This window comes from Octopus sinensis, linkage group LG21 (genome assembly GCF_006345805.1).
Source record: "Octopus sinensis linkage group LG21, ASM634580v1, whole genome shotgun sequence".
Lineage (NCBI taxonomy): Eukaryota > Metazoa > Mollusca > Cephalopoda > Octopoda > Octopodidae > Octopus > Octopus sinensis.
In genome coordinates this window covers 10,591,295-10,619,062 of record NC_043017.1, presented here as the reverse complement: position 1 = coordinate 10,619,062, position 27,768 = coordinate 10,591,295, and the positions used below count along the sequence as shown (strand labels likewise).

The following is a 27,768-nucleotide window of genomic DNA, read 5'->3' as shown; positions in this document are numbered from 1 at the left end:
ACAGTAAGAAATTCTGTTTTCTTTTAAATCTATTTTTTATTATTTACAAAAACATAAAAAAATATAACTTTCTCCATTAGGGTCATCGGAGTTTCTTTTTAAAAAAATTTTCATATCACAGGCACAGGTGAGGCTATGTGGTAAGTCAAATCGGTTTCCAGAACAAATTTGTACAAAATGAGGATTAAATCTTCGGCAGAGTTTCTTAGTGAACAATCCTGCAAAAAAGAACAGAACAAAGATCAGATACAACAACAACAACAATAATAGTAGTAGTAGTAGTATCACAGAATTTAGTAGGTGTAGCTGTGTGGTTAGAAGCTTGCTTCCCAACCACATGGTTCTGGGTTTAGTCCCACTGCATGACACCTTGGGCAAGGATCTTCAGTCATAATCTCAGGCTGACCAAAGCCTTGTGAGTGAGTGATTGATTTGGTAGATGGAAACTGAATGAAGCCCATCACATATACATATATCTATGTGTGCATGCTTTTGTGTCTGTTTGTCTCTCCCTCACCACTTGACAACAAGTGTTGGTTTGTTTATGTCCCTGTAACTTAGCAGTTTGGTTAAAAGGGACCAATAGTGCCAGGCTTAAAACTAAATCCTGGGGTCGATTCATTCAACTTCTAAAATTCTTCAAGGTGGTGTCCCAGCATGGCCACAGTGTCTAATGACCGAAACAAATAAAAGTAAAGTATATCCAGCCACAATGTTTTACCTGTTTATGTTCAAACTGGCCAGATCCAGCCTCTCACACCTACCCTACATTGTCATTCTAAAAATAATTGCATCATCAAACTCTTGCAGTTATTATGGAGATTAATACAGGATTAATTCAAAACAGTGTTATTAAATGAACAGTAAATCCTTTAGCATTTAATCTGGCTAAAATACCTGTTTTATGTCCATACTAGCTAGATCCAGCTTCTCATACCTACCCTACAATGTCATTCTGAAAATAAACAATCATATTATCAGAATCTTGTTGGAACTACAAGATAATCTTTTCTACTCTAAGCTCAAGGCCAGAAGTTTTTTTGTTGGGGAGGGAGTCAGTCGATTAGATCGACCCCCAGTACGTTACTGGTACTTAATTTCTCAACCCCCGAAAGGATGAAAGGCAAAGTCGACCTCAGTGGAATTTGAACTCAGAACATAAAAACAGACGAAATACTGCTAAGAATTTCGCTGCTTTTAGAACAAGATGATGTATGACTAATTCTGAAACAACGGGAAGGAACAATCATCGCATTTGATAAAATAATCTGAATGCTAAACGGTTAATTTAATTTGTTCTGTTCAATTATATTTATTTATTTCCATGTTTTTTTTTGTCTTTTTTTTCTTCTCCTTTCTAAGAATTGGTTCCTATTTTGAAGAAGAATTCACAGAGAAACACCTGCAAATGTTACGGATGTTGATACAGCATTGCACCTCGTCTGCTTCTTGGAACATTACACAAGTCCTTGTAACGAAGCTGCTCTCGTTACCCAGTGACAACCTCTTCTCTCTCAGTTGTAAGTAAACCCTCTCTTGCTTTCTTTGTAGCTGTTTAGTCCCAGGTCAACCCAGAACTGAGAATACACTCGTGATCAAAGCTATTCCAGTCATGGCCATCCCATCTCATTTTCAGGCAATGACTTCTCATAGAGGCTACCTCATCAGCTTGTTACACATTTGTAGTTGTTTAACCCCAGCTCAGCAACCACTACTGAGTACAGTTATGATCAAAGCTGTTCCAGCCATGACCATCCCATCTCATTTTCAGGCAATGACTTCTCATAGAGGCTACCTCATCAGCTTGTTACACATTTGTGGTTGTTTAACCCCAGCTCAGCCACTACTGAGTACAGTTATGATCAAAGCTGTTCCAGCCATGACTATCCCATCTTATTTTCAGGCAATGACTTCGCATTGTCTCTCTTGTCAGCTTGCTACACAGTTGCTTGTTTTTTGTTATTTAACCCCAGGTCAGTTTAAATCAATCAGACCAGTGATCAAAAGTATTCCACCTGTGCCTACCTTGTCTTTTCCCTAAGCACAATACATACAGGACTACATCATCTAATGTGTCTTACCTTGATTAAGGCAGTCATGTTGTAATTTAAAACAGGTTTGACTGTTGTTTCTAGCAAGTCATATGACCATGTAGAAGCTCTCTCTTCTCTTCAGTACAAGCAGTGATGACACTGAGATGCTGCATTGTTCTTATCACTGTTGCTGTCATCATCAGCATCATCATCATCATAATACAAAATTAGATATGTCTTAGATAAATTGTAATGTTCTTTCTCTCTGTCACTCTTTCTCCTTTTTCATCTTCAAGGTGCTGTAGGTCTGCTGCCCCTTATCACCATGGCAACAGGTAAATGGAAGTTCCATGAAGACCCTGACAAACAGTCGATCTTCATTGACCTCTTAAATACTCTGAGTGAATGGCGTAACTCTGGGGACCATTTCCTTTTCCACATGTAAGTACGTGATGTATGTTATGGCTGTTACATTTGTGTTGTTATTGTCTCACTGTGGACGACTTTCTCTTTTATTTCTAAGGTTTACTGTGCTAATAATAGTTGTTGTTGTTTGATGTGTGCATGTTGTTGCAATCAATTCACCCACCTCGCCTCCATTTCTCACCCTGCTAACACCTGTCCACCAGACACCCATGTCCTTTTCCCCTCCCCAAAACAAATGCATTGAGTCCCTAAATCTCCTTCACCCACTACGCTCACATTTAGTCCCTGTGTGTATGTGTGGACAAGCATGGCTGTGTGGTTCAGAACTTTGCTTCTCGACCACATGGTCTCTGGTTCAGTTCCACTGCATGCCACCTTGGGCATTTTGTTCCCTATAGCTCCTCACTTGTGTGTGTGCATGTGTCTCATAGTTTTGGCAGTCATATAAGCAGTGTCATTTTGTATTAGGAAGGGCATCCAGCCATGGAAACCATGCCAAATCAGACTAGAGTCTGGTGCAACCTTCCAGCTTGCCAGCCCTGGTCAAACCATCCAACCCATGCCAGCAGGGACAACAGACATTAAACGGTGATGATGTCTGACCATGAGCAAATATTATTTTGCTTAGAAACAGGCAAGAGTTGGTGACAGGAAGGGCAACCAGACATAGGAAATCTACATTAATGAATTCTGTCTGACTCCATACAAGCCTGGGAAGGTGGATGTTAAAATGATGATGATACATACACATTGATACGTGTGTGTGTGTGTGTGTGTGTGTATATATATATATATATATATATATATGTATATATAAAGTTAATCCAAACAAGAAAGCACAAAAAAACAACAACGCGAGGACGTGGAACAAATATAGTATTATTGGACGCTCAGGAAAGAAGGAGGGTGTAACGTTTTGAGCGGAGCTCTTCGTTGGAAACATAGGAGAAGGGAAGACAGAGGGGAAAAAAAAATCGCCAACGGTACACACGTAGTCACATTTTGAAAGACCGGATCAACATTTAACATCCATTTTCCATGCTGGCATGGGTTGGACTGTCTCACAGGAGCTGGCAAGGCCAGGGACTGCACCTGATTTCATAGCCTGTTCTGGCATGATTCCTACAGCTGGTTACCCTTCCTAAGCCAACCACCTTACAGAGTCTACTGAATACTTTTGATGTGGCACTAACACTGGTGTTTTTTTTTTACATGGCATTAACACTAGTGCTATTGTTTACATGACACCAGTGTGTGTATATGCAAAATCTAAGCTGTTATATCAATCATATTAACTTTACACCATTCTGAAAGAATCTGCAAAGTTTATGAGCCCTGAATCTCCTGTCACCTACTCTGGTCCTTCTTCTCGGACTACATTTTCATCTCTGCCCCACCCACCTCAACATATTTTTTTTTCAGTCAGTAATCTCAAGTTATTTGTTTTGATTACAGCAACATCACCTCAGCATCTCCTCATGCTGTTCATTTTAACGTGGAGGTGATGAACTTCCTCAAGCTGATGTGGTCACAGCTGTCAGCCCTCGACAACGACCAGTGTGATTTCATTCTCTGCAGTGCTGTTTCATGGCTTCAGGTAAGATGGGACCTTCCGTTACACGGTGGCAGTCAGCTGCATTTCGTCTGGGGAGGAGTTCTTGTGTCAGAAGTGCAGCAGGGCAGGGTGAGGGGCCACGAAGTATTAGTGTTTTTTGAAACAGGATGTGGGGTCAAAGAAAATAACTACTTGCAATGTTATTGGGTCAGACCTGATAGGATGGAAGGGAGTCAGAGAAAGTAGAATTAAATGATGGAAGGTGTGAATTAAGATTGTTAGGGGCTGGCAGTAGGGAGTCTAGCTGTTCAGAGTCGGATCTGATTGGTTAATGAGGTGGTGGGGTTTGATATGGTACATTTAGATTATTGAAGATCTGAGATTCAGTGGTCAGAGCAGATCTTTGAAATTTAGAGCTGGTAGTGAGGGGATTAATTGAAACAGATTTGGACCAAGGATCATGTAAGGTATGTGAAATCTTGGGAAATTTGGGATTGATAATTGATGGAGTTACACCATAAAGGATATGAAATGGTTGTTAGTGTTGATTTCCAGGCTGGCCTTCAACAAGCTGACCCCTAATCAAGGCTTTCCAAGTCTCCTTTTTTCTTCCTGGTCTTCATTATTTAATGTCCTCTTTAACTTGTAAGACAGTTGGATCCCTCTCTCCTTGAACCCTCAACTCCTGATGGCGTTATAGGGGGCACCATGATGACATACTGTGAGCATTTTAACCCTGGCAGAGCCACGTCCTTTTTTGGGTCCACAGAGGCATGGTTATGTGGTTGAGGGATTTGCTTGCCAACCATGTGCTTTTAGAGTTCAGTCACACTGTATAGAACCTTGGTCAAATAGCTTTTGACTTGAGCCCCAGGCTGACCATTGCCTTGTGAGTGAGTTTTGCAGATGACGACAGAAAGAAGCCCATTGTGTGTGTGTGTGTCTCGTTTCAGTCATTAGACTGTGGCCATGCTGGGGCACTGCCTTGAAGAATGTTAGTCAAACAAATCAACCTCAGTACTTTTTTTTTTAAAGTCTGATACTTATTCTATCAGTTTCTTTTGCTGAACTGCTAAGTTACAGGGGTCATAAATACACCAACATACATTTCCCTGACTCATGCAAGTATGGAAAGTGCATGTTAAAACGATGATGATGATTATTATCTTATTTTTTTATCTTTTTTCAGTTATTCGACTGTAGCCATACTGGAGCATCGCCTTGAATCAACCCAAGGACGTTGGTCTCTTTTGCTGAAATGCTGTTGCAGGGGACATTAGTTGTCAAGCAGCAGGTGGGGAACACATGCACACAGAAGCCTGTCATATGAATGTGTGTTTGTCCCCTACCACTGCTTGACAATGGTGTTGGTGTGTTTATGTCCCCATGACTTAGCAGTTCAACAAATCTAAAATTCTTCAAGGCAGTGCACCAGCATGGCCACAGTCAATGGCTTTCTACACAGTTTCTATTGAATTCACTCACAAAGCATTGGCCAACCAACCTGGGGCTATAGAAGACCCTTGCCCCCCCCCCCAAGGTACTGCACTACAGGGCTGAACCTGAACCCAATATCCACCTAATTACATACCTGTCTCTGTACCTTCCTATCTTAATTTATTTATTGTTCCCAGAGCGCCAGTGAGACGAAATGCCCGAGTGGCTCACCTGTACAGGTGCAACTATTTATGGTAGGAATATGTAAGCTGCTCTATGAGATGGCTGCCAGCCTGCAAGACTCACAGACCAACATCCCTGACAATGTCATCTCGGAATGGAATGAATTCTTCAGTGAAACCGTTTACGCTCTGGTTATTCCACTCTATATCCAAACGGCAGGTGAGTCCCTTCTTTCTTTTCTTCTTTTCCTATTCTTCTCTTCAAACTATTTTTCATTATCTCTTCCTCTTCTTCCTCCCTTGTTATTTCATTCTTTTTATGGTCAATAAAATAAAATACCAGTAATGTACTGGGGTCAATGTAATCAACTTAACCTCTAAAATTGTTGGCCTTGTGCCAAGAATTTGAAGGGATTTTAGAATTGTCAGTATTTTGTCCGTCTTCATGTTTTAAGTTCACATTTTACCAAGGTCAGCTTTCCTTTTCATCTTTTTAGGGTTGATAAAATAAATACCAGTTCAGTACGGGGGGGTGGTGTCAACTATCCCCCTCCTGCCTATAGTAGACAGGATTATTATTATTATTATTATTATTATTATTATTATTAAGGCAGTGAGCTGGCTGAATGGTTAGCTTACTGGATGAAATATTTAGTGGCAATTTGTCCATTTAAGTTCAAATTCAGGCACTCATAGCTTTTGTTTTTCCATGAGTAACCCTCAAAGCACCTATTGGGAGTTTTATATTTAATTTTTTGTTATTTACTGTCTGCACAAATGTGAAAACCCATTGTATAATGTTATTGTATGTCCTTTTATGTTTGTATATATTAGCCCTTGTGGCCAATAAAAGAAACAATTATTCTTATTATTATTTGCCATTAAGATTATTATTATTATTATTTCTCTGTCACTCCAGAAAGTGTATTGTCATCAGAGAAGGACTCTGACAAACAACACCCTGTCGTTGCTTGGCTAGGACAGGTTCTAACCCACTGCCCACAAGACCGACTATTGAACACACCTCTGAAGGAAACCAGCTCTACCAGTCTGTCGTCCAGCGAGAAGCTGGAAGCCATTCTAGACCAGTTCTGCCCGATGCTTTTATCGAAACTCTATGCTGTCCAAATAACAGCTTACCATGTCCTTGACAAGTAAGTGAGAAGAAATCTGATGCAGAAAAATCTCTTGCCTCCTCTTCATTTTATCATTTTTAATTTGTCCTGATTTTTGTCCTAATTTCACAGTAATTGTAGCCATGAAGAACCAAGTCCACCATCTCTTCTCACATACCTATTTCTTTACTACCCACAAGGGGATAAAACACAGAGAGGACAAACAAGGGCAGACAAACGGATTAAGTCGATTATATCGACCCCAGTGCGTAACTGGTACTTAATTTATCGACCCCGAAAGGATGAAAGGCAAAGTCGACCTCGGCGGAATTTGAACTCAGAATGTAATGGCAGACGAAATACCACTACGCATTTCGCCCGGCGTGCTAACGTTTCTGCCAGCTCGCCGCCTTCTCACATACCTTCTTAACCTTCGTCCCCTAGCATAAAGCCCTCTCCTTTGTTATGATGTGGGTGTACACGTCTGGTGTAAAATGGTATAGTTGGTTGTGGTTGCACTCCGTACAACTTGAACGTAGGTACGATACTCTGTATTCACTGTTAAACAATACAGTCAAACTAACACCATCAACTACCCCCCCCCAACCGGACAGTTCACTTATTTATTGTAATCGGTTAGTCCATCTTCAGTCACGTGGGGGTGTTCAGGTTTCTCCCATAACATTCATTGGGTTTCATACTCCTGTAAAATGTATGGTGCCCGTATGTACCATACGTATGGTACTGTATGGTGCCAGGGTCACAGTAAAAAGGACCCTGTACATGCTATAAAGGGGTTGCTGCTAGGAAGGGCACCCAGCCATAGAAACGATACTATAATAGACAGTGGAGCACATGATCCTTAGCCCCTACAGATCCTGTTAAACCACCCAACCCATGCCAGCATGGAAAACAAACATTAAATGAGGATGAGGAATAGAATGAATTACAGGGTTACTGGTTAAAATCCTATTATATTTTTAGGAATTGTATAAAAAAAAAACAAACAGTTGTTAAAATATTTTGTGTATTGTACAAGTATAACCAAGTTTTTGCTCATGGACTTTAACAAAACCTTATATGGACCCTAAAAGTCATGTGGATCCCAACTGAGAACCTCTGCCCTGTATAGTCACTTGACCTGCCTGTTAGAAATAGTAGGATGTAATCTAAAGAAAATCTAGCTGCTGTCTTAAAAATAAAAAGGAAGAACATGCAACACTGGATGGGCATGGGTGGAATTTTTTTGATCATATTAAATGTCTGTTAAATTTTCTATTTCTTTCTTTGATCTGCTCAGAATTGTTGGTGAACTCCACAGTTTGGAAACCCAAGAATCAACTGAGATGGACTGTGTGAAGAAATTCAAGAAACTCTCGTAAGTAAACTCAATATTTATCATCTCCTTGGTTCCAACTTTTGAAGGAATTGAATTGGTGCAAGGGTGAGACAATTACGGATAACAAGGTTGGGTCTCAGCTGTTTTGTTACCATGTCAGTTGAAATGCTCTGCCTTTGAAAAGAAAAATTTAGTAAAATAACTTTGTCGTTATTAAGCTTTCAAACAAATATTAACCCTTTCGTTACCAACCCGGCTGAAACTGGCTCTGGCTGTGAGTACAAATGTCTTGTTTTCATAAGTTTTGAATTAAAATCTTCCACCAAACCTTAGTCACAATTTATGTTTCTAACACTAGTTTAATGGTAATAAAGATATCTTACTAAATTCTTTGTTATATTTAAAGTAATTGAAAGAAACACAGAGCATCTCAAAATAAATACAGTAACAAAAGGGTTAAACTTTTGATTGCAGGTTTTAATTTAGATCACTTTAACCCTTTTGTTACCATATAACTGTTGAAACAAACGGTTTTAGTTTCAACTGGGTTTGAAAATAATAATGAAGAATTTAGTAAAATAACTTTATTAAAATAGTGTTTAGAACATAACATGAAATTTTAAAACAAGGATGTTTATATTGTAGGACTTCTGCTGTATCAGGCGGCGAGCTGGCAGAAACGTTAGCACGCTGGGCGAAATGCGTAGCCGTATTTCGTCTGTCGTTACGTTCTGAGTTCAAATTCCGCTGAGGTCGACTTTGCCTTTCATCCTTTCGGGGTCGATAAATTAAGTACCAGTTACGCACTGGGTGTCGATGTAATCGACTTAATCCATTTGTCTGTCCTTGTTTGTCCCCTCTGTGTTTAGCCCCTTGTGGATAGTAAAGAAATATATATTGTAGGACCAGGGGCAGAATCAAGCAAATTTGTATGAAAAGGGTCCACCGAAACTCTCTTCTCTCAGGAGAAGCTATAAAAATGGGGAGAGGGGTGAGTGAGTCTCACTGAACAGACTGTAATCTGGTGGCTTAATGGTTTGATATGTCACTGGATATGAGAGTGCATGGCCTGATGGTAAGAATGCTGCACCCTTGGTCACAAGATCACTGTTTCAATCTCTGGACTAGGTAGTGCATTGTATTCTTGAGCAAAACCCTTCATTTCGTGTTGGTCTGCAATCACTTTGACACTTGACGAGTGGCACACTGTGCCCCTGTTCAGGCAATGTTGATTTGATGGAAGGAGTGAACTAATGTATGGCCCAGGCATTCGATTATTACAAACCGTCTGCACAGATTGTTCAGCAAGAAATACAGAGTTGTCTTTCTTGGGCCACAAGAGACTATCAAAGGAGAGGGTCTTCAGTTCAAACCTCTCTTATGATATGATCATAGCCTCTAGCATTGGGGGAAGGTAACACGCACACATCTACTCTCACAGTCGCACACACACACACACACACACACACACACACTCACTCACTCACTCAATCACACACACTGACACATTCACTCACTCACACACACACTGACACATTCACTCACTCACGTTCTTATCCCTCACATAAGCTGCCTTTACATTTCAGTACGAGAGTGGAGGAAACGTCCAAAGCTACCGTCCACCAGCAGCAGGCCATGAAACAGTACTGTTCTCAGTTTGATGGAGATGAAGATGACAACAGCGGAAGGTAAGTAAAATGGTGACATTGTTGGGTCAGTAGCACCTGTTTGCTGCCAGTGTGGCTGACGGGGGTTAACAAGGTTGTAATTCCATGTCCAGTACCACTGAAGGACAACTTGGGCAAGATTCTTCTGAAGTTACAGGCTCAGTAATAACTTGTCAGTGAAATTTGGTAGACGGAAACTGTGAAGAAGCCTGTTGTATATTATGTGACTTCATCATGCATTACTGTTTTATTGATTGCATGGGTTTTGTGTAGTTTATTGAGGCAGATTTTCTGTGGCCGGATGCCCTTCCTGTCACCAACCCTCACCGGTTTTCATGTAAGGTAACATTTCCCCATGACTAGACATGTTTTTTTCATGGAAGACTGGAGATGAACAACACTGCTTGTATGACAGTGACACTCATTTACAGTTATCACACAATGCCAAGACAAGGAGACAGTAGCATACTCAACACACGTGTATGGCTATGTGGTTAAAAAGTTTACTTCCCAACCACATGGCTCCGGGTTCAGTACCACGGTGTGGCACCTTGGGCAGGTGTTTCGTTTTATAGGCTCAGGCTGACCAAAACCTTGTGAGTGGATTTGGTTGCCACAAACTGAAACAAACCTCTCATACATAAATATATATATATTTATGTATGAAAGAGGTTTTTCATATGGCCAGATAACTGAAGAGATGGTGGTGTGGATTTCCACCTCGGCATCCGAAACTCAGAGTTTTATCTTGGCTACCGAATAATTGTCACATATTATTTTACAGATAAATTTCCTCAATTTACATAATATTGAGGTCTCATTCTTTCTTTTGTTATCTTACCGTTTTTACCAATATATATATGTATGTATTTATATACACTAACATCTATATATATGCGTTGTTTCTGTTTCCCTGTTTTGATATTTTATGGTAGTTGTAAATGAGTGTCACTGTCATAGAAGCGGTGTTGTTCATTGCCAATGTTATGTGGAAACTTGTCTGGCCATGGAGAGATATTACCTTGCTTGGAAGTAGGTGAGAGTCAGTGACAGCCAAGGCATCCAGCCATAGAAAACCTGCCTCAGTTAATTCCATCCAACTCATGCAAGCATGAAAAAGTAGACATGAACGTGTGTGTGTGTTTGTGTATTCGTTCTCCATGTCTCTGCTAATTAATAAAATCCTTCTGTTTTTTGTCGTTGATGCAGACAACCAAACGAGGCCCTAATGCAAGCACTTCTAGAATCCTGGCAGGCACTTGAGTACCACATGGACGCCAGCAACAGTAGTAGTGGTAGCAGTACAAGTATTGAAAAACCACCTGTTCCACCATACTGTACCCTGGGGTACCTCCTCACCTGGAAACTTCAGCTACATTTTATCAAAACAGCTACCAGTGAGGTAAGCGTAATCTTTTTCTCTGACTATATTTCTATTTCCCTCATATATTTGGTGAACCTATGACTACTTATATAAGCCCTTTCATTCCTCATGGAGCAAAGCCCTTTCATTCCTCATGGAGCAAAGCCTTTTCAATGACTTTTTCCCATTGTTCTTTAATCTGGGCTGTCTTTTCTGATTTTTTCCAGTTGGATCCCTGCTTTTCCAACTGTGCCTTATTTCCACTTCATATTTTCCTGGGACTTGCTGGATTTTGACTTGTCAGTGCTTCTCTTACTTTGCTTTTTTTCTAGGTAGAAATGTTGGCCCAACGCAAACCCATTTTTTACCCCTGGAAAGAGGCGATCTATATTAATCTGGTCCCTATCTTTTGACCTGTCCAGCATGAGAAGCTCTACCAGAATCTTGCACTCCAAGGGCATAACTTTTGGTGTCACACTGATGCATATAAGCCACCATAGGGACTGGGGCTTGTGGTGGCTATTGCTTGGAAGCAGTTATGGGTTGGCAACAGGAAAAGCAAGCTACCTCAACAAATTCTGTCTAACCCATGCGAGCACAGAGAATGATGGACATTAAATGACGACTGTGAGCATTGTGACCTCTGTCCTGTATAGCTGTTTGACCCATAAGCCATTTCTTGTGGACACTTTCTGCACTCATACTTAGAAGCTGTCTTTCTTCTCTGTTTCCCAGCTGAGAGCCGAGTACCTCCGCTACCTTGACAATCTTAGCCTTATTGATGTCTTTCTCTCGGACATCTTTTCTCTGATCCCAGAATCCCTTGTTTCAACCCATCAACCAAGGAAAGATGAAGTAACAAATGCTGCATCAGCCTTTAAAAGAGATCTGCTGTGCACATCAGGCAAGTGAAATAATTCACTTTTTCAGTTTTTTCCTTGACCATTCACCTAATCCAATTAGGGGTGTGTGTGTGTGTGTATATATATATATATGTATATATATATATATATATATATATATACGTGGAGGCACAATTGCCCAGTGGTTAGGGCAGCGAACTCGCAGTCGTACGATCGCGGTTTTGATTCCCAGACCGGGCATTTCACCACAACTTTCTTCTGTTGGCCTGCTCGCTTAGCCAGTGGGGTGACGTCATTTGAAGGCTAAAACAATGCAAAGCGCATTGTGACCAGCGATGTGTAGCAACATCTGATAGCCTGGTAAGTCACATGATCACGTGATATATATACACACACACATTGCTGTTCTACCCTGGGTACTGACTACTATTTTTGATGCCTTGTAGCACCTCCTTCTGGTAAATTACTCCAAGACATGGCCTGCATGTTGTATGAAGAAGCCCTGGAGACCATTCCTGCAGTCATTAGAACCTGGTGGCTTAAACAGAATCGGTCTTTTGCATCTTTTATTGACAAGTAAGTAGTTTCACTTTCATCCTCATCTCTCTCTCTTCAAACAAAAAATTAAAAAGAGAATCCAAAGATTGAACCTTGTTTTTCAGGATCATAAAATATATCTCAGTCCTGAGCTGTTACTGACATTCTACAAAGTCATGCACCATATTAACTCTCTTTTTACTTGCTTCAGTCATTTGACTGCGGCCATGCTGGAGCACCGCCTTTAGTCGAGCAAATCAACCCCGGGACTTATTCTTTGTAAGCCCAGTACTTATTCTATCAGTCTCTTTTGCTGAACTGCTAAGTGACGGGGACGTAAACACACCAGCATCGGTTGTCAAGCAATGCTAGGGGGACACACACACACATACATACATATATATATATATATATATATATACGACAGGTTTCTTTCAGTTTCCGTCTACCAAATCCACTCACAAGGCATTGGTCGGCCCCGGGCTATAGCAGAAGACACTTGCCCAAGATGCCACGCAGTGGGACTGAACCTGGAACCATGTGGTTGGTTAGCAAGCTACTTACCACAGGGCAAAATTTTGCAAAGTCAGAAAACCTTTTCCTCCTCCAAATGTCATTTGTCTGTCTCCATATTTTATTTTATTTTATTTTTCATTTATTTTTATTGTTTTTATCCTTTGGTGTCCCATTTGTCACCAGTGTGAATGTCTTCTTTTGTGTGTGTATGTGTGTCTTTCTGATTCGGCATCAGCTGTTATTTGATCCCTGTACCTGTTGCTTTACATTCCAGCTTCACCAAACTTTTCATCAGTCCAGTGCTGTGCAAAAAGGAAATATTGAATCTGCTGAGTATGGAGATGAATTTGGCAAATATCACGGTGAGGAGCTTTTGTGGGGTGTGAGTATGGAGGGTGGGGAGGCTGCAGAGAGAAAGTTGAATTTGGTGGGGGAGGGAATTCTATTGGTAGGGGTTAGTGGAGCGGGAGGGTAAAGTTCTGGGATATTTTGGATTTGAATAATTTTGTTGGCAGAGTGGTGTAGAGAATGGGACAGAATTTTTGTGGGGTTATGTAGTGGTTAATTGTGCAGGGCAAAGATCAGGTTTTATGTGTTGGTTGAGGGTCGAGATATTTACCCCAACACGTGAAGGCACATGGCATAACGGTTTGATGTGTCACACTTACATTTGAGAGATCGATTCCTGGACTGAGCTGTGCATTGTGTTCCTGAGCAAAATCCCTTCATTTCATGTTACTCCAGTCCACTCAGCTGTAAATGTATAACCTTGTGACAGAGTAACCTTCTGGTCAGGGTGAATGTTGGCCTGCTTGCCTAGCCAGCAGGGTGCAAAGTGCATTGTGACAAGCGTTGTATAACAACATCCAATAGTCTGGTTGAATACATGATTAGCTCAACACTACTACTAGTGCTATGAACCACCACTTCCACTATTACCACCACCATCAGTATTTCTCCTACCATCCTCACCACCACTACAATCATCATCAGGGCCACTTGCTACTACTGTCAATAACACTACCACCACCACCACCACTTTCATTGTTACTCCCACCACCTCCACCTTATTGTAACCATCAACACAACTACCATCACCACTGTTACCACCCTCCCTACTATGACCACCACTACAACCACCACCATTACCATAATCCTTGATTCTATTATTAATACTTCTACTAACAGAAAACTGGTTCTTTATTTTAGGTGCGTGCTCGTCCAATGAGTCGTGAAATTGTGGCTGTGTATACCCTGGATGATGTGAGTATCGAGATGGTGATCTCCTTACCCGAGAACTACCCACTGGGTACCATTAGTGTGCACAGTGATCAGAGGAAGGGAATCTCTTGTAACATCTCCAAGAAATGGTTATTACAATTGAATATATTCTTACAGCATCAGGTGAGTTGTGTCATCTTCTCTTCTGCAACCCCACTCAGTCAAGGGGCCCCCTTTTTTTTTTCTTTGTCTTCCAAATTTCTTGGTTACTTTGCCAATTTCAGTCACACACACACACAAAAAAAAAAAAGGCACCCAAAACATTGTAAAGTAAGCTATTTGGGATGGGTGTCCAGCTGCTGTTGAAACCCTAGCAAAACAGATCAGACATTGGAGCTTGATGCATTGGATCTTGTCAACCCATCCAACCCATTAGAAGATGTTGATGATCTACATGTGGCTGAGTGGTAAGAAGCTTGCTCTTCCCAACCACGTGGTTTGGGGTTCATCCCCACTGTGTGGAACCTCAGACAAATGTCTTCTAATACACACACACACGTGCCAGGAACATGCTGCGTAGGTGGGCAGTGCCTACTCTGAATAAAATATTGATAGCAACATTTTCCTTTTATGGCAAAATATGCATCTAATTCAATAAAATTATGAAGGTTACTCTGATAAAATGCCAAATATTTTTTTTTTTTTTGTAGATTAGGTAGGCATAATTCGTCCCTGCTTTTCAATTTCAGTATTTAAGCTACACACAGAACTGCTGTAGCACACGTGCTGCATACATTCCTACAACACTGTTTTCTTTATATGTTATAAAAGTAGAAGTAAATCCGCCTTCAACTCAGTCATGTGCCTGTGCTTTACTTATTTTTTTGTGTCTTTTACTATATAAAGATCACCAGCTGACGGCACATGCCTTATATATAAGGCACATGCCTTATATATATATATTATATATAATCATTTTGTCTGCTTTTCTACGCATGCATGGGTCAGATAGAATTTTGAGATTTTCTGCTGCTGGATGACCTGACATGTTTTCATGGCACATTGGAAATGATTGACACTGTATAACAGTGACACACACACACACACACATGTGTTTTTCTTGTTTCCATCTGCCATATCCACTTACAGCTTTGGTCAGCTCAGGGCTATGGAGGAAGACACTTGCCCAAGGTGCCATGCAATGGGACTGAACCTAAGACCATGTGGTTAAGAAACAACCATTATGGCCATTTATTATCACCACTACTATTACTCTATTATTTCTAAACAACTTTATTATGACACCACAGACCATCTGTAATTAATCCGAACCCAGCACTGGTTTAAGCATAAAGCAAAATAAGCAAGTGCTCAGAGCATCAAAGGAAGGGGGTGGGGGTGGGGGGTCACCACAAAAATGGTAAATGGTTTACAGCACAAAAGAAATCCCTTTAAACTCACTAAAATAATATTCCAATTGGTTTATATGATTGGAAATATAATTTGGAAGTGTTCATAGTGTCATAAGTGAGGATCTGATCCAAGAATTTATAATTAAAGAAAAAGAAACTTTTCAAAAATAAATCAGGTGGAAGTATACATAAAAATAAACATTATTCTCCATCTTTCCTTAAACTTTGCTAAAATAATATTCAAAGTGGTTTGTCTGATCAGAAATATAATTTCAAAGTATTCATGGTGTCAAAATATTATTTTCCATCTTACTGTTATTTTTGTTTAATTTTGAAAAATAGAAATTTATTTTATGGTTTATTATATTTATATAAGGGCACCAAATTCTTTTCAGTGCTTAGGGCCTCTATGGGTCTTAATCTGGCCCTTCTCTAATCTCATCCCATCCACCTACATCTACACAAACTCATCCTTGCTACTTTTATACCCTGACAGAACGGCAATATCATGGATGGCCTGTGTCTGTGGAAACGATATATTGACAAGAAATTTGAAGGAGTTGAAGAATGTACCATCTGCTACTGTGTCGTCCATGGCACCGACTACCATCTCCCACAGAAACAATGTAAGACCTGCCACAAGAAGTTCCATTCCATTTGTCTGGTGAGTTGATCAGTATATTTCTATGATTAAACACTTTTGTGTATGTGAGTCTTTTGTTTCAATCACTGGACTGTGGCCATAACTGCTAAATATGGGGATGGGATGTAGACAAACCAACACAGGTTGTCATTGGGAGGAGGAGGGGGCAGAAACATCACATGCATGCACAATCATGTGTGTGTATATATCTTTTACTTGTTTCAGTCATTTGACTGCGGCCATGCTGGAGCGCCGCCTTTAGTTGTGCAACTCGACCCAGGGACTTATTCTATCAGTCTCTTTTGCCGAACCGCTAAGTGACAGGGACGTAAATGCACCAGCATCGGTTGTCAAGCAATGCTAGGGGGACAAACACAGACATATACCCACGGGCTTCTTTCAGTTTCCGTCTACCAAATCCACTCTAGGCTTTGGTCGGCCCGAGGCTATAGTAGAAGACACTTGCCCAAGGTGCCACGCAGTGGGACTGAACCTGGAACCATGTGGTTGGTTAGCAAGCTACTTACTACACAGCCACTCCTGCGCCTATGTATATATATATATATATATACACACACACACAGACTTTTTGTTTTTATCTACTAAACACACACGACAGGCTTCTTTCAGTTTCCTTCTACCAAATCCACCCACAAGGCTTTGGTTAGCCTTGGGCTTTGATAGAAGCCATGCAGTGGCGCTGGAACCTGAAAACATGTGGTTGGGAAGGGAGCTTCTTAACCACACAGCCATGCCTGTGCCTACTGCAATCCTAATTCTGATCTCTGTTGAAAATGTTTTCTTTCTGTTTTGTATTTCAGTACAAATGGTTTACGGAAAGTCAGAACTCGAGTTGTCCCTTATGTCGTACAGCATTCGTCCTGCAACGGCACTGAACCCCTCGTCAACCAAACCAGCACCCCGCCCCCCTCTATATGATCTTGTGAAACACCGATGAACGTTGGTCCAGAGCTGAACAGTTAATGAGAAACTGAACAGATGCTGCAATGAACCAGAAGAGTCCAAGTTGTATTTGGTCAGAAATTGTTTTGTTTGTAAATAAATATGAATAAACTATTCTATAACACAATAAACAATCTTATTTCTCTCTCCTACCTATATAGTTATATTTCAATGTATATACACGTGTGTGTGTGTGTATACGTATGTGTGTGTGTGTATGTATACGTATGTGTGTGCGTGTATGTATACGTGTGTGTGCGTGTATGTATACGTGTGTGTGCGTATGTATATGTGTGTATACGTATGCGTATGTATACGTGTGTGTGTGTGTGTGTGTATGTATACGTGTGTGCGTGTATGTATACGTGTGTGTGCGTGTATGTATACGTGTGTGTGTGTGTATGTATACGTGTGTGTGCGTGTATGTATACGTGTGTGTGTGCGTGTATGTATACGTGTGTGTGCGTGTATGTATACGTGTGTGTGCGTGTATGTATACGTGTGTGCGTATGTATACGTGTGTGTGCGTATGTATACGTGTGTGTGCGTATGTATACGTGTGTGTGCGTATGTATACGTGTGTGCGTATGTATACGTGTGTGTGTATGTATACGTGTGTGTGTGTGTGTATACGTATGTGTGTGTGTGTATACGTATGTGTGTGTGTGTATACGTATGTGTGTGTGTGTATACGTGTGTGTGTGTGTATACGTGTGTGTGTGTGTATACGTGTGTGTGTGTATACTTATGTATGTATGTGTGTGTGTGTATATGTATACGTATGTGTGTGTATACGTATGTGTGTGTGTGTGTGTGTATACGTATGTGTGTGTATACGTATGTGTGTGTATACGTGTGTGTGTGTGTGTATACTTATGTATGTATGTGTGTGTGTGTATACGTATGCGTGTGTGTGTATACGTGTGTGTGTGTGTATATGTATACGTATGTGTGTGTATACTTATGTATGTGTGTGTGTGTATGTATACGTGTGTGTGTATACGTATGTGTGTGTATACTTATGTAGGTATGTGTGTGTGTGTATACTTATGTGTGTGTGTGTGTGTATACGTATGTGTGTGTGTGTGTGTGTATACGTATGTGTGTGTGTATACGTGTGTGTGTGTGTATACGTATGTATGTGTGTGTGTATACGTATGTGTGTGTGTATGTATACGTGTGTGTGTGTATGTATACGTGTGTGTATGTATACGTGTGTGTGTGTATACGTGTGTGTGTGTGTGTATACTTATGTATGTATGTGTGTGTGTGTGTACGTATGCGTGTGTGTGTATACGTGTGTGTGTGTGTATATGTATACGTATGTGTGTGTATACTTATGTATGTGTGTGTGTGTGTGTATGTATCGTGTGTGTGTATACGTATGTGTGTGTATACTATGTGTGTGTGTGTATACGTGTGTGTGTGTGTGTGTGTGTATACGTATGTGTGTGTGTGTGTGTGTATACGTATGTGTAGTATACGTGTGTGTGTGTGTACGTGTTGTGTGTGTGTATACGTGTGTGTGTGTGTATACGTATGTGTGTGTGTGTGTATACGTATGTGTGTATACGTGTGTGTGTGTGTGTGTATGTATACGTGTGTGTATGTATACGTGTGTGTGGTGTATACGTGTGTGTGTGTGTATGTATACGTGTGTGTGTGTGTATACGTGGTGTGTGTGTGTGTATACGTGTGTGTGTGTGTATACGTATGTGTGTGTGTGTATACGTATGTATGTGTGTGTGTATACGTATGTGTGTGTGTATGTATACGTGTGTGTGTGTGTGTGTGTGTGTGTATGTATACGTGTGTGTGTGTATGTATACGTGTGTGTGTGTGTGTATACGTATGCGTGTGTGTGTGTGTATACGTGTGTGTGTGTATGTATACGTGTGTGTGTACGTATGTGTGTCTGTATGTATGTATACATATGTGTGTCTGTATGTATATCATCATTTAACGTCTGCTTATGTTTGTGTATATATATATAGGGAGAATTCACAAAAAACCAAAAGATGAAGACAGGTGGTGTAGACAAACAGATGGATTAGTTTAACGCTTGGGAAGTGAAAAAGTCTTTAATGTTTCGAGCCTATGCTCTTCCACAGAAAGAAACAAGGAGAGAAAATAGTGTGTGTGGAAGAAGGCTGGTGGCCTTCACGTGTGTGGGTGCTGGGACGTGGGGAAAGCAAGGGTGGAGTATGTCAGAGTGGGCGTAGGATGTGTATATACGTGTGTATCTGTCTAATATATATACATGTATGAGTGTATGTGTGTGTGAATGTGTATATATGTGTATGAATATGTATGTATATATGTGCATATAAGACTGAGGACTGGCGAACGAGATGGCTGCACCAGGCTCCAGTCTGATCTGGCAGAGTTTCTATAGCTGGATGCCCTTCCTAATGCCAACCACTCCGAGAGTGTAGTGTGGTACTGGCAATAGTCATGCTCAAATGGTGTTTTTTTACATGCTGCCTTCACAGGAGCCAGTCCAGCAGCACTGGCAACGACCCTCGCTCAGATTGGAGCCTGGTGCAGCCTTCTGGCTTACGAGTCCTCAATCAAACCGTCCAACCCATGCTAGCATGGAAAGCAAACCTTAAATGATGATGATATATATATATCTCCGTATATGTGTATGTAGGAATATGTAAGTATGTATGTGTATGTATATGTATGTATGTATGTATATGCATGTGTATGTATGTGTATGTATGTATGTATATGCATGTATAAATAAGTATATGCTTGAATGTGTATGGAGATGTATGTATGTGTATGCGTGTGTATGTAGGTGTACAATAGTTATATAATATATATATGTAACGTTTCAAGCCTACGCTCTTCTACAGAAAGAAACAAGGAGAGAAAATAAAGAATGTGTAGTGGCTAGTGATCTATCATTGCAAATGGGGGGGGGTTCACACAGGAGAGCTAGGAATAAGGGGAGATAATAAAGTAGTTGTGATCCTAAAAGGAAGGTGTGTGTATATGAGAGCATGTATGTAGGTGTGATGTGGTGTGGTGGTGTTGGGATGTGGAGGAGTCAAGAGTGGGGAAAGCAAGGGTGGGGTGTGGGTATAGGTGGGATGTGTATGTATGTATGTATATATGGATGTGTATGTGTGCATGTATGTGTGTGTGTGTACGTATATGTGTGTATATGTATATCTTTATCATTCATCAGGGAGGCCTGGAGTGGAGAGGGCATGTCATTGAAGGGGTTACAAATGGAAAAGAAAGGGCTTTGGCACAAACATAACTGATTAATTAACTAAATGACTAATCACACAATTGATTACTTCATTGGTTAAACAGTTAACTAGATGATTAATAAGAATAAAAGAAGTGAAATTAAACCAGTGTGTGTGTGTTTATTATTGACATAATGATCTCTAGATAAAACAAAATCTATTTCAACACACAATCTCACATCAAGAATCTTGCAAGCCAAGTACAGAAACGAAATACACACTACATATATATATATATATATATATATATTATATATATACATGCATACACGAGTTGATATCACAAAGTACCCCAACTAGATCTGTAGCACACCAACAGATGGCAGCACATAGTTGCATGCGCAGTGAGAACAAGCAGTGACCTTCATAAGGCAGTGTGGTGAGTAACATCACTGTTTTTTTCTTTGCAGGTTGTGAAATTTGTGTCTTTGTGATCACGTGTTTGCTGTAGGGTGCGATTTTGTCATGGAAAAGAAGTTGGAACAAAGTGCCAACTTGAAATTTTGCGTTAAACTTGGGAAGTCTGCTACAGAGACATTGAACATGTTTTGGCAATGAGGCAGTGGGTCACACACAATGTTTCGAGTGGCACAGGCGTCTCAAAAGAGGGTGAACGTCACCGGAAGAGGATGAGCGATCTGCTCTGAGCATCACTTCTGGAAATGTTGAGAAAATTCAACGTCTTGTGCAGGAGGATCATTGAAGGATAATCAATGACATTGCTGATGTTGTTGGTCTGTCATAGGCGTCCATGCAGGTAATCCTAATGTCTGAATTGAACAGGCGGCGTGTCTCTGCCAAGTTTGTCCCACGTCTGCAGACCACTGAGCAGAACGAACATCGCATCGAAGTCTGTCAAGATCTCCATCAGCGTGCCACTGACGACCCATCCTTCATGTGGAGGATCATCACGGGTGACGAAGGTTGGGTTTACGGGTACGACCCTGAGACAAATCAGCAGTCGTCACAGTAGAAGAGGGCCTTCATCTCTACGACCAAAGATGGCACGACAGATGCAACTCAATCAAGAGTATGCTCATCGCTTCCATTTATTTTTTTTTATAGGCGTAGGAGTGGCTGTGTGGTAAGTAGCTTGCTTATGAGCCACATGGTTCTGGGTTCAGTCCCACTGCGTGGCACCTTGGGTAAGTGTCTTCTACTATAGCCTTGGGCCGACCAAAGCCTTGTGAGTGGATTTGGGAGGCGGAAACTGAAAGAAGCCCATCGTATATATATGTATGTGTGAGTTTGTCCCTCCCAACATCGCTTGACAATCGATGCTGGTGTGTTTACGTCCCCGTAACTTAGCGGTTCGGCAAAAAAAAGAGACCAATAAAATATGTACTAGGCTTACAAAGAATAAGTCATGGGGTCGATTTGATCGACTAAAGGCGGTGCTCCAGCATGGCCACAGTCACATGACTGAAACAAGTAAAAGAGCATATGCACGATATTTTGCATTGAGAATTCGTCCTCCAGGACCAAACTGTCAATCGAGAGTTTTACTTCAATGTTTTGAAATGTTTGAGGGAGGACATTTGGAGAAAGCGACCGGATCTGTGGAGCGTGAAGAATTGCATTCTTCGTGATGACACCTTGTCACCAAATTCTCCTCTCTCGTGTGTGTCTCGCCAAAATTAACATGGTATCGCTTCCACTACCACCTATTCGCCAGATTTAGCTCCTGCAGACTTCAATCTCTTCTCCAAGATGAAAATGTAGTTCAAAGGTCACCCTTTTAAAACCGTTGTTGAGATCAAGAGTGAACTGCAGAAGGTCCGCAACTCAGACTACTTCTAGGCCAGATTCCAAGTGACAGGAACAGTGGGGGGGGGGGTCATGTATTGTTGGGCAATGTGACTATTTTTGAAGGTAAAACTTAGGTAAATAAGTTACTTTTTTACTAAACATAACTAATCTGGCTTAAGGCTGACAATATTCTTTTCAGTGGATGGAAACTGAAAGAAGCCCGACGTGCATATATATGTCATGATTTGAACTAATTAATACATAACAAATACTGTGTTTGTTTAATTAATTAAAAACCGCTAGTCACACGGCAGATCATCCGAATGTGGTTGACGCCAGGTCCACCTGACTGGTCCCTGTGCCGGTGGCACATAAAAAGCATCATCCGAACATGGCCCATGCCAGTGCCTCTTGACTGGCTCCCGTACCTGGCACTCAAAAAAGCACTATCTAAACGTGATCAATGCCAGGGCCACCTGACTGGATCCTGTGCTGGTGGCATGTGAAAAGCACACACTACACTCTCAGAATGGTTAGCATTAGGAAGGGCATCCAGCAGTAGAAACATTGCCAGATCAGACTGGAGCCTGGTGCAGCTCCTAGCTTTCCAGACCTCAGTCAAACCGTCCAACCCATGCCAGCATGGAAAACGGACGTTAAACGCTGATATTGCAATTAAAATAAACGAGGACGCACAATTGATTCCATCACTCTCTCTCTCTCCTCTCATTGAATTGGTTATCGTTCATTTATTCATTTCATTTACTTGTTTCAGTCATTTGACTGCGGCCATGCTGGAGCACCGCCTTTAGTTGAGCAAATTGACCCCACGACTTATTCCTTGTAAGCCTAGAACTTATTCTATCAGTCTCTTTTGCCAAACTGCTAAGTTACGGTTGTCAAGCGATGTTAGGGGAGGAGGGCAAATACAACACACAAACATACACATATACGACAGGCTTCTTTCAGTTTCCGTCTACCAAATCCACTCACAAGGCATTGGTCGGCCCGAGGCTATAGTAGAAGACACTTGCCCAAGGTGCCACACAGTGGGACTGAACCCGGAACCATGTGGTTGGTTAGCAAGCTACTTACCACACAGCCACTCCGTATAGCTTGTTAGCGTTAATTTACTGTTGAACATTGTTATTTTTGTGTGTTGTTAAAACACTTTGTTTTGCTGCCGTGCGACAGTACTGCTAACGTTTTCCCCCTTGCTTGAAAGGGGGAGCGCTGCATTTGTTTTCGAGCATGAAGTACGAAAGTATAAGTTCGTTCGACATGGAATCGTCTTTGTCGGAGCTGTTAAAATGTATTGACAGTACGGAAAGGAAGCTGGAAGGTGATGAAAATATTGTAAAAGAAAAGATGAGTTATGCAGCTGCAGCCGGAGTTTCAAAAGAAGAAATCCGTTTTGGGAGGCGGGAGATGGTGAAGTGCAAGGATTTAATAAGAGAGGGGTACGAGAAACGTTAGCATGCCGGGTGAAATGCTTAACGGTATTTCGTCTGACGTTACGTTCTGAGTTCAAATTCCACCGAGGTCGACTTTGCCTTTCATCCTTTCGGGGTCGATAAATTAAGTACCAGTTACGCACTGGGGTCGATATAATCGACTTAATCCGTTTGTCTGTCCTTGTTTGTCCTCTCTGTGTTTAGCGCCTTGTGGGCAATAAAGAAATATGAGAGGGGTACGAGGTTAAGGTGACCCCCTCCTAGCGAAGTTACAAGAGCTACAACGTTAAAGACAATTGTGTACAGAAAGTACAATTTGAAACTAAAAAGAATGAGGTTGCAACAAGGCAACAGGTGGAAATGGTATTAAAGTCCATCTGGCAGGACGTTACCATACCTTGCCAGGGGGACGAAGTACACAACGGTAGAGGTGCGGTTGGAAACCGAGGAGAAAGCCAGGCAGCTCTCTGTGACATCCCTTAGGGCAGACACAAGGATGGAGAGTTAGGTGTCAAAGATACAAGAAGCATAAGACCGTAATTGATGGTTCCACAAGCAGCGAGATTACGACAGATGAAGATGTGCAACAATCATCATATCGTTGGTATGGACACGTGGAGTCCTGACTATAAATCTCCATACTTGTGTCATTTAATATTATATATATATAGCGATCTTTCATTGCCTATATATACGTACACACATGGATATATACATAAACGTACACAAGCATATATATATGACCGCGTGTGTACCGTTGGCGATTTTTTTTCCTCTGTCTTCCCTTCTCCTTTGTTTCCGACGAAGAGCTCCGCTCGAAACATTAAACCCTCCTTCTTTCCTGGGCGTCCAATAATACTATATTTGTTCCACGTCCTCGCGTTGTTGTGTTTTTTTGTGCTTTCTTGTTTGGATTAACTTTATATATATATATATATGCCAGCCTCGCCTGGCACGTAAAAAGCACCCACTACACTCACGGAGTGGTTGGCGTTAGGAAGGGCATCCAGCTGAAGAAACATTGCCAGATAAGACCGGAGCCTGGTGCAGCCTTCTAGCTTGCCAGATCCCCGGTCGAACCGTCCAACCCATGCCAGCATGGAGAACAGACGTTAAATGATAATGATGATGATATATATATATGCGCACACAAATACATAATTATAGCGCCGAGGTCGACTTTGCCTTTCATCCTTTCGGGATCGATCAAATAAGTACCAGTTATGCACTGGAGTCGATGTAATCGACTTAATCCCTTTGTCTGTCTTTGTTTGTCCCCTCTATGTTTACCCCACTGTGGGCAATAAAGATATAAACATACATATAGCACGCACACGTAGACACACATATCAGTTAGTTGTCCGTATGTCCGGGAAAAGCATACTCTAAAACATTTCTTTCTGAGGAATAATATATTATGTAGTCGTTGGTCAGTAAGTGACCATTGCTTTCACGTCTATTGTGGCACTCAGCAATATTGTCTGATGAATGGCATATATTGTTTTAAGTGCCACAATAGACGGGAAACCATTGAATACATGTGTGTGTGTATACATGTGCATGTATACTCTTTACTCTTTTACTTGTTTCAGTCATTTGACTGCGGCCATGCTAGAGCACCGCCTTTAGTCGAGCAAATCGACCCCGGGACTTATTCTTTGTAAGCCCAGTACTTATTCTATCAGTCTCTTTTGCCGAACCGCTAAGTTACGGGGACGTAAACACACCAGCATCGCTTGTCAAACAATGCTAGGGGGACAAACACACACACACACACATATATATATATATGTATATATACATATATACGATAGGCTTCTTTCAGTTTCCGTCTACCAAATCCACTCACAAGGCATTGGTCGGCCCGGGGCTATAGCAGAAGACACTTGCCCAAGATGCCACGCAGTGGGACTGAACCCGAAACCATGTTGTTGTTAAGCAAGCTACTTACCACACAGCCAAACTCAATATGATAAGATAAACATTTTCACTATAATTTTACAAGGAAGGACACTGCAGGTTCTTCTTTTAGGTTTAGAGAATGAGAAAAGAAAACATGTTTCATTATTTAGCTGATATTTCGGGAGAAACATCCAATAATAGACAGGCGCACCGCTTCTATTTAACATGTATTATGATTCTTATTATTCAGTCAGTTGGTTAAACGGTTAACCATTTGACTAATAATGATAAAAATGTGAAACAGAACTAGTAGGTGTGTTTATTATTGGCATAACGACCCACCTGAGATAAAACAAGATCTGGCGATCTTTCGTCTCTAGTAGACCTTTCCGTCGATTTCCGTAAAAAAATTTTTTTTTTTTACATATGGGCTTGCGGGAACTTTTGAAGTAATGAGAGCGAAAGAGACTAAGAGAAAGCGATTGTATGACGAGGGAAGTTCTTTTGAAGTTACCGTGCATGACAAGCATTGATGTACATGTGTGTGTGTGTGTTTGATGGGGTGTGGGAGACAGACAGTATGTTGTGTAAGTGAAGTGCTTCTGTTAGTGTGTGTGAAGAGACAGAGTAATGTGTGAAAGAAAGAGATAACTGAAATTTTTTACTCGGTGTATGTGTATATGTATGCATGTATGTGTGTATGTATACGGAAGCCCAAGATCTGTTTCAGCACACGAGTTCACATCAAGAATTTTGCAAACCAAACACAGAAACGGAATAATTGTTCCGTTTCTGTGTTGTTGAAGGCATTTAACGCTGGAGAAGAAAAATTCATGAGAGCAGGGAATGACGAGAGATAAATATATACTTAAATTTATTATTATTATTATCATTATTATTAGTATATAAATAAATATGTTGTATATGATATAATGGTGTGTGAGGTGAAATACTGGAAAACAACCGATATTCGTAATAATTTCTTGTTAATTTGTTTTTCTTCTTTCCGTTAAAAATTAAGAAACATGTACAGTATATGAAGTGTTAGTAATAGAATTAGGTTAAAAGAAAGAAAAATATTTGGCCTACAGTAGAAAATGCTGCAAAAGTCTTCAGAAATGTCCAGGCTGTCTTCTACAAACACGTGGGAATGTCGCGAATGGGTTATGAGCAATCAAGGGAGATAATAGTAAAAATAGTAAATAGTATTTTAAAGTTATTTCCCTTGAAAGTAAAGTTTTTTTTTTTAAAAAAAAAAAGAGAAACTAAAATATTTTATTCCAACTTCGGTGTAATTAAATTCGTCCTCATTTTTCTCAATTTTTTTTTTTTATGTTAAAGAAGTTATTCTTCACTGTAACATATTCTTCTCTTCCAAAAGAGCCTCACGATTAATATTTTCTGTCTTTCGTTTGTTTTATTTTTCTCCACAGATTTCTTGTGAAAAAACAACCAATAAACTGTTTCTAAAGAATATTTCAAATTATAAGCGCTCTGCTTGAAAAATGGTTTAAAATTATTCAGCAGAAAAATCTCCAAAATATATCTAAATTTCTCTCTACAAACATTTATTTTCAGTCAATCAGTTTCGATTTTTTATTGTTTTTTTTTGCAGATATTTGAATTTTTTTTTTTAATTTTCTCAAAATTTTCTTTGAAAACAATTTTTTTTTGTATGCGTTTTTCTTTCCATAATTATATTAAAATAATTCTCTCTACAAATAAGAGTGTTTTTTTTTGTTTTTTTTTTTGAGAGGGATTATCTCTCAACCTCTCTTTCCCGCAACTTCACTCCTGCAATGAAGTTCTCTCGTAAAATTCGGTTTAAAATAAAAACAAGAAAAAAAAAATGTTAACCATTACTTTCCATGATATTTTTATGCTTAAATTTTTCACAAGGAACCTTATTTGTTAAGGTTTGACTCACAGAAGACAAATTCAACGGGTAACAGCACTGATGCAAACTTCCAGACAGATACATGTATGTATGTATATATATATATATAATATATATATATATATACATACATGTATGTATGTATGTATATATATATATATATATATATATATATATATAAATTCAGGGTGAGTACTTGATAATTGTAAGCACCTGTATATACCGTTTGGT

At 40.4% G+C, this 27,768-nt stretch overlaps 1 protein-coding gene and 1 long non-coding RNA gene across 2 annotated transcripts in view; one reads left to right on the top strand and one right to left on the bottom strand.

Moving 5' to 3' along the window:
- Positions 1–17,399, top strand: part of LOC115222841 (E3 ubiquitin-protein ligase listerin) — a 39,269-nt gene extending 21,870 nt beyond the window's left edge. The window contains exons 19-32 of the mRNA XM_029793179.2: positions 1,363–1,520; positions 2,330–2,474; positions 3,915–4,056; positions 5,649–5,853; positions 6,553–6,787; positions 8,049–8,126; positions 9,674–9,775; positions 10,964–11,156; positions 11,853–12,021; positions 12,427–12,556; positions 13,308–13,395; positions 14,243–14,437; positions 16,163–16,330; positions 17,131–17,399. Coding sequence (XP_029649039.1) covers positions 1,363–1,520; positions 2,330–2,474; positions 3,915–4,056; positions 5,649–5,853; positions 6,553–6,787; positions 8,049–8,126; positions 9,674–9,775; positions 10,964–11,156; positions 11,853–12,021; positions 12,427–12,556; positions 13,308–13,395; positions 14,243–14,437; positions 16,163–16,330; positions 17,131–17,205 — 2,083 coding nt within the window. The 3' untranslated portion in view covers positions 17,206–17,399. The remainder of the gene's footprint in view (positions 1–1,362; positions 1,521–2,329; positions 2,475–3,914; positions 4,057–5,648; positions 5,854–6,552; positions 6,788–8,048; positions 8,127–9,673; positions 9,776–10,963; positions 11,157–11,852; positions 12,022–12,426; positions 12,557–13,307; positions 13,396–14,242; positions 14,438–16,162; positions 16,331–17,130) is intronic.
- On the bottom strand, positions 17–27,232 carry LOC118767415. The gene is made up of 2 exons (XR_005003335.1): positions 26,730–27,232; positions 17–218 (listed from the first exon to the last, which is right to left on the bottom strand). It is a non-coding gene; the product is annotated as an uncharacterized LOC118767415 (long non-coding RNA).
- Positions 27,233–27,768: the final 536 nt, after the last annotated feature.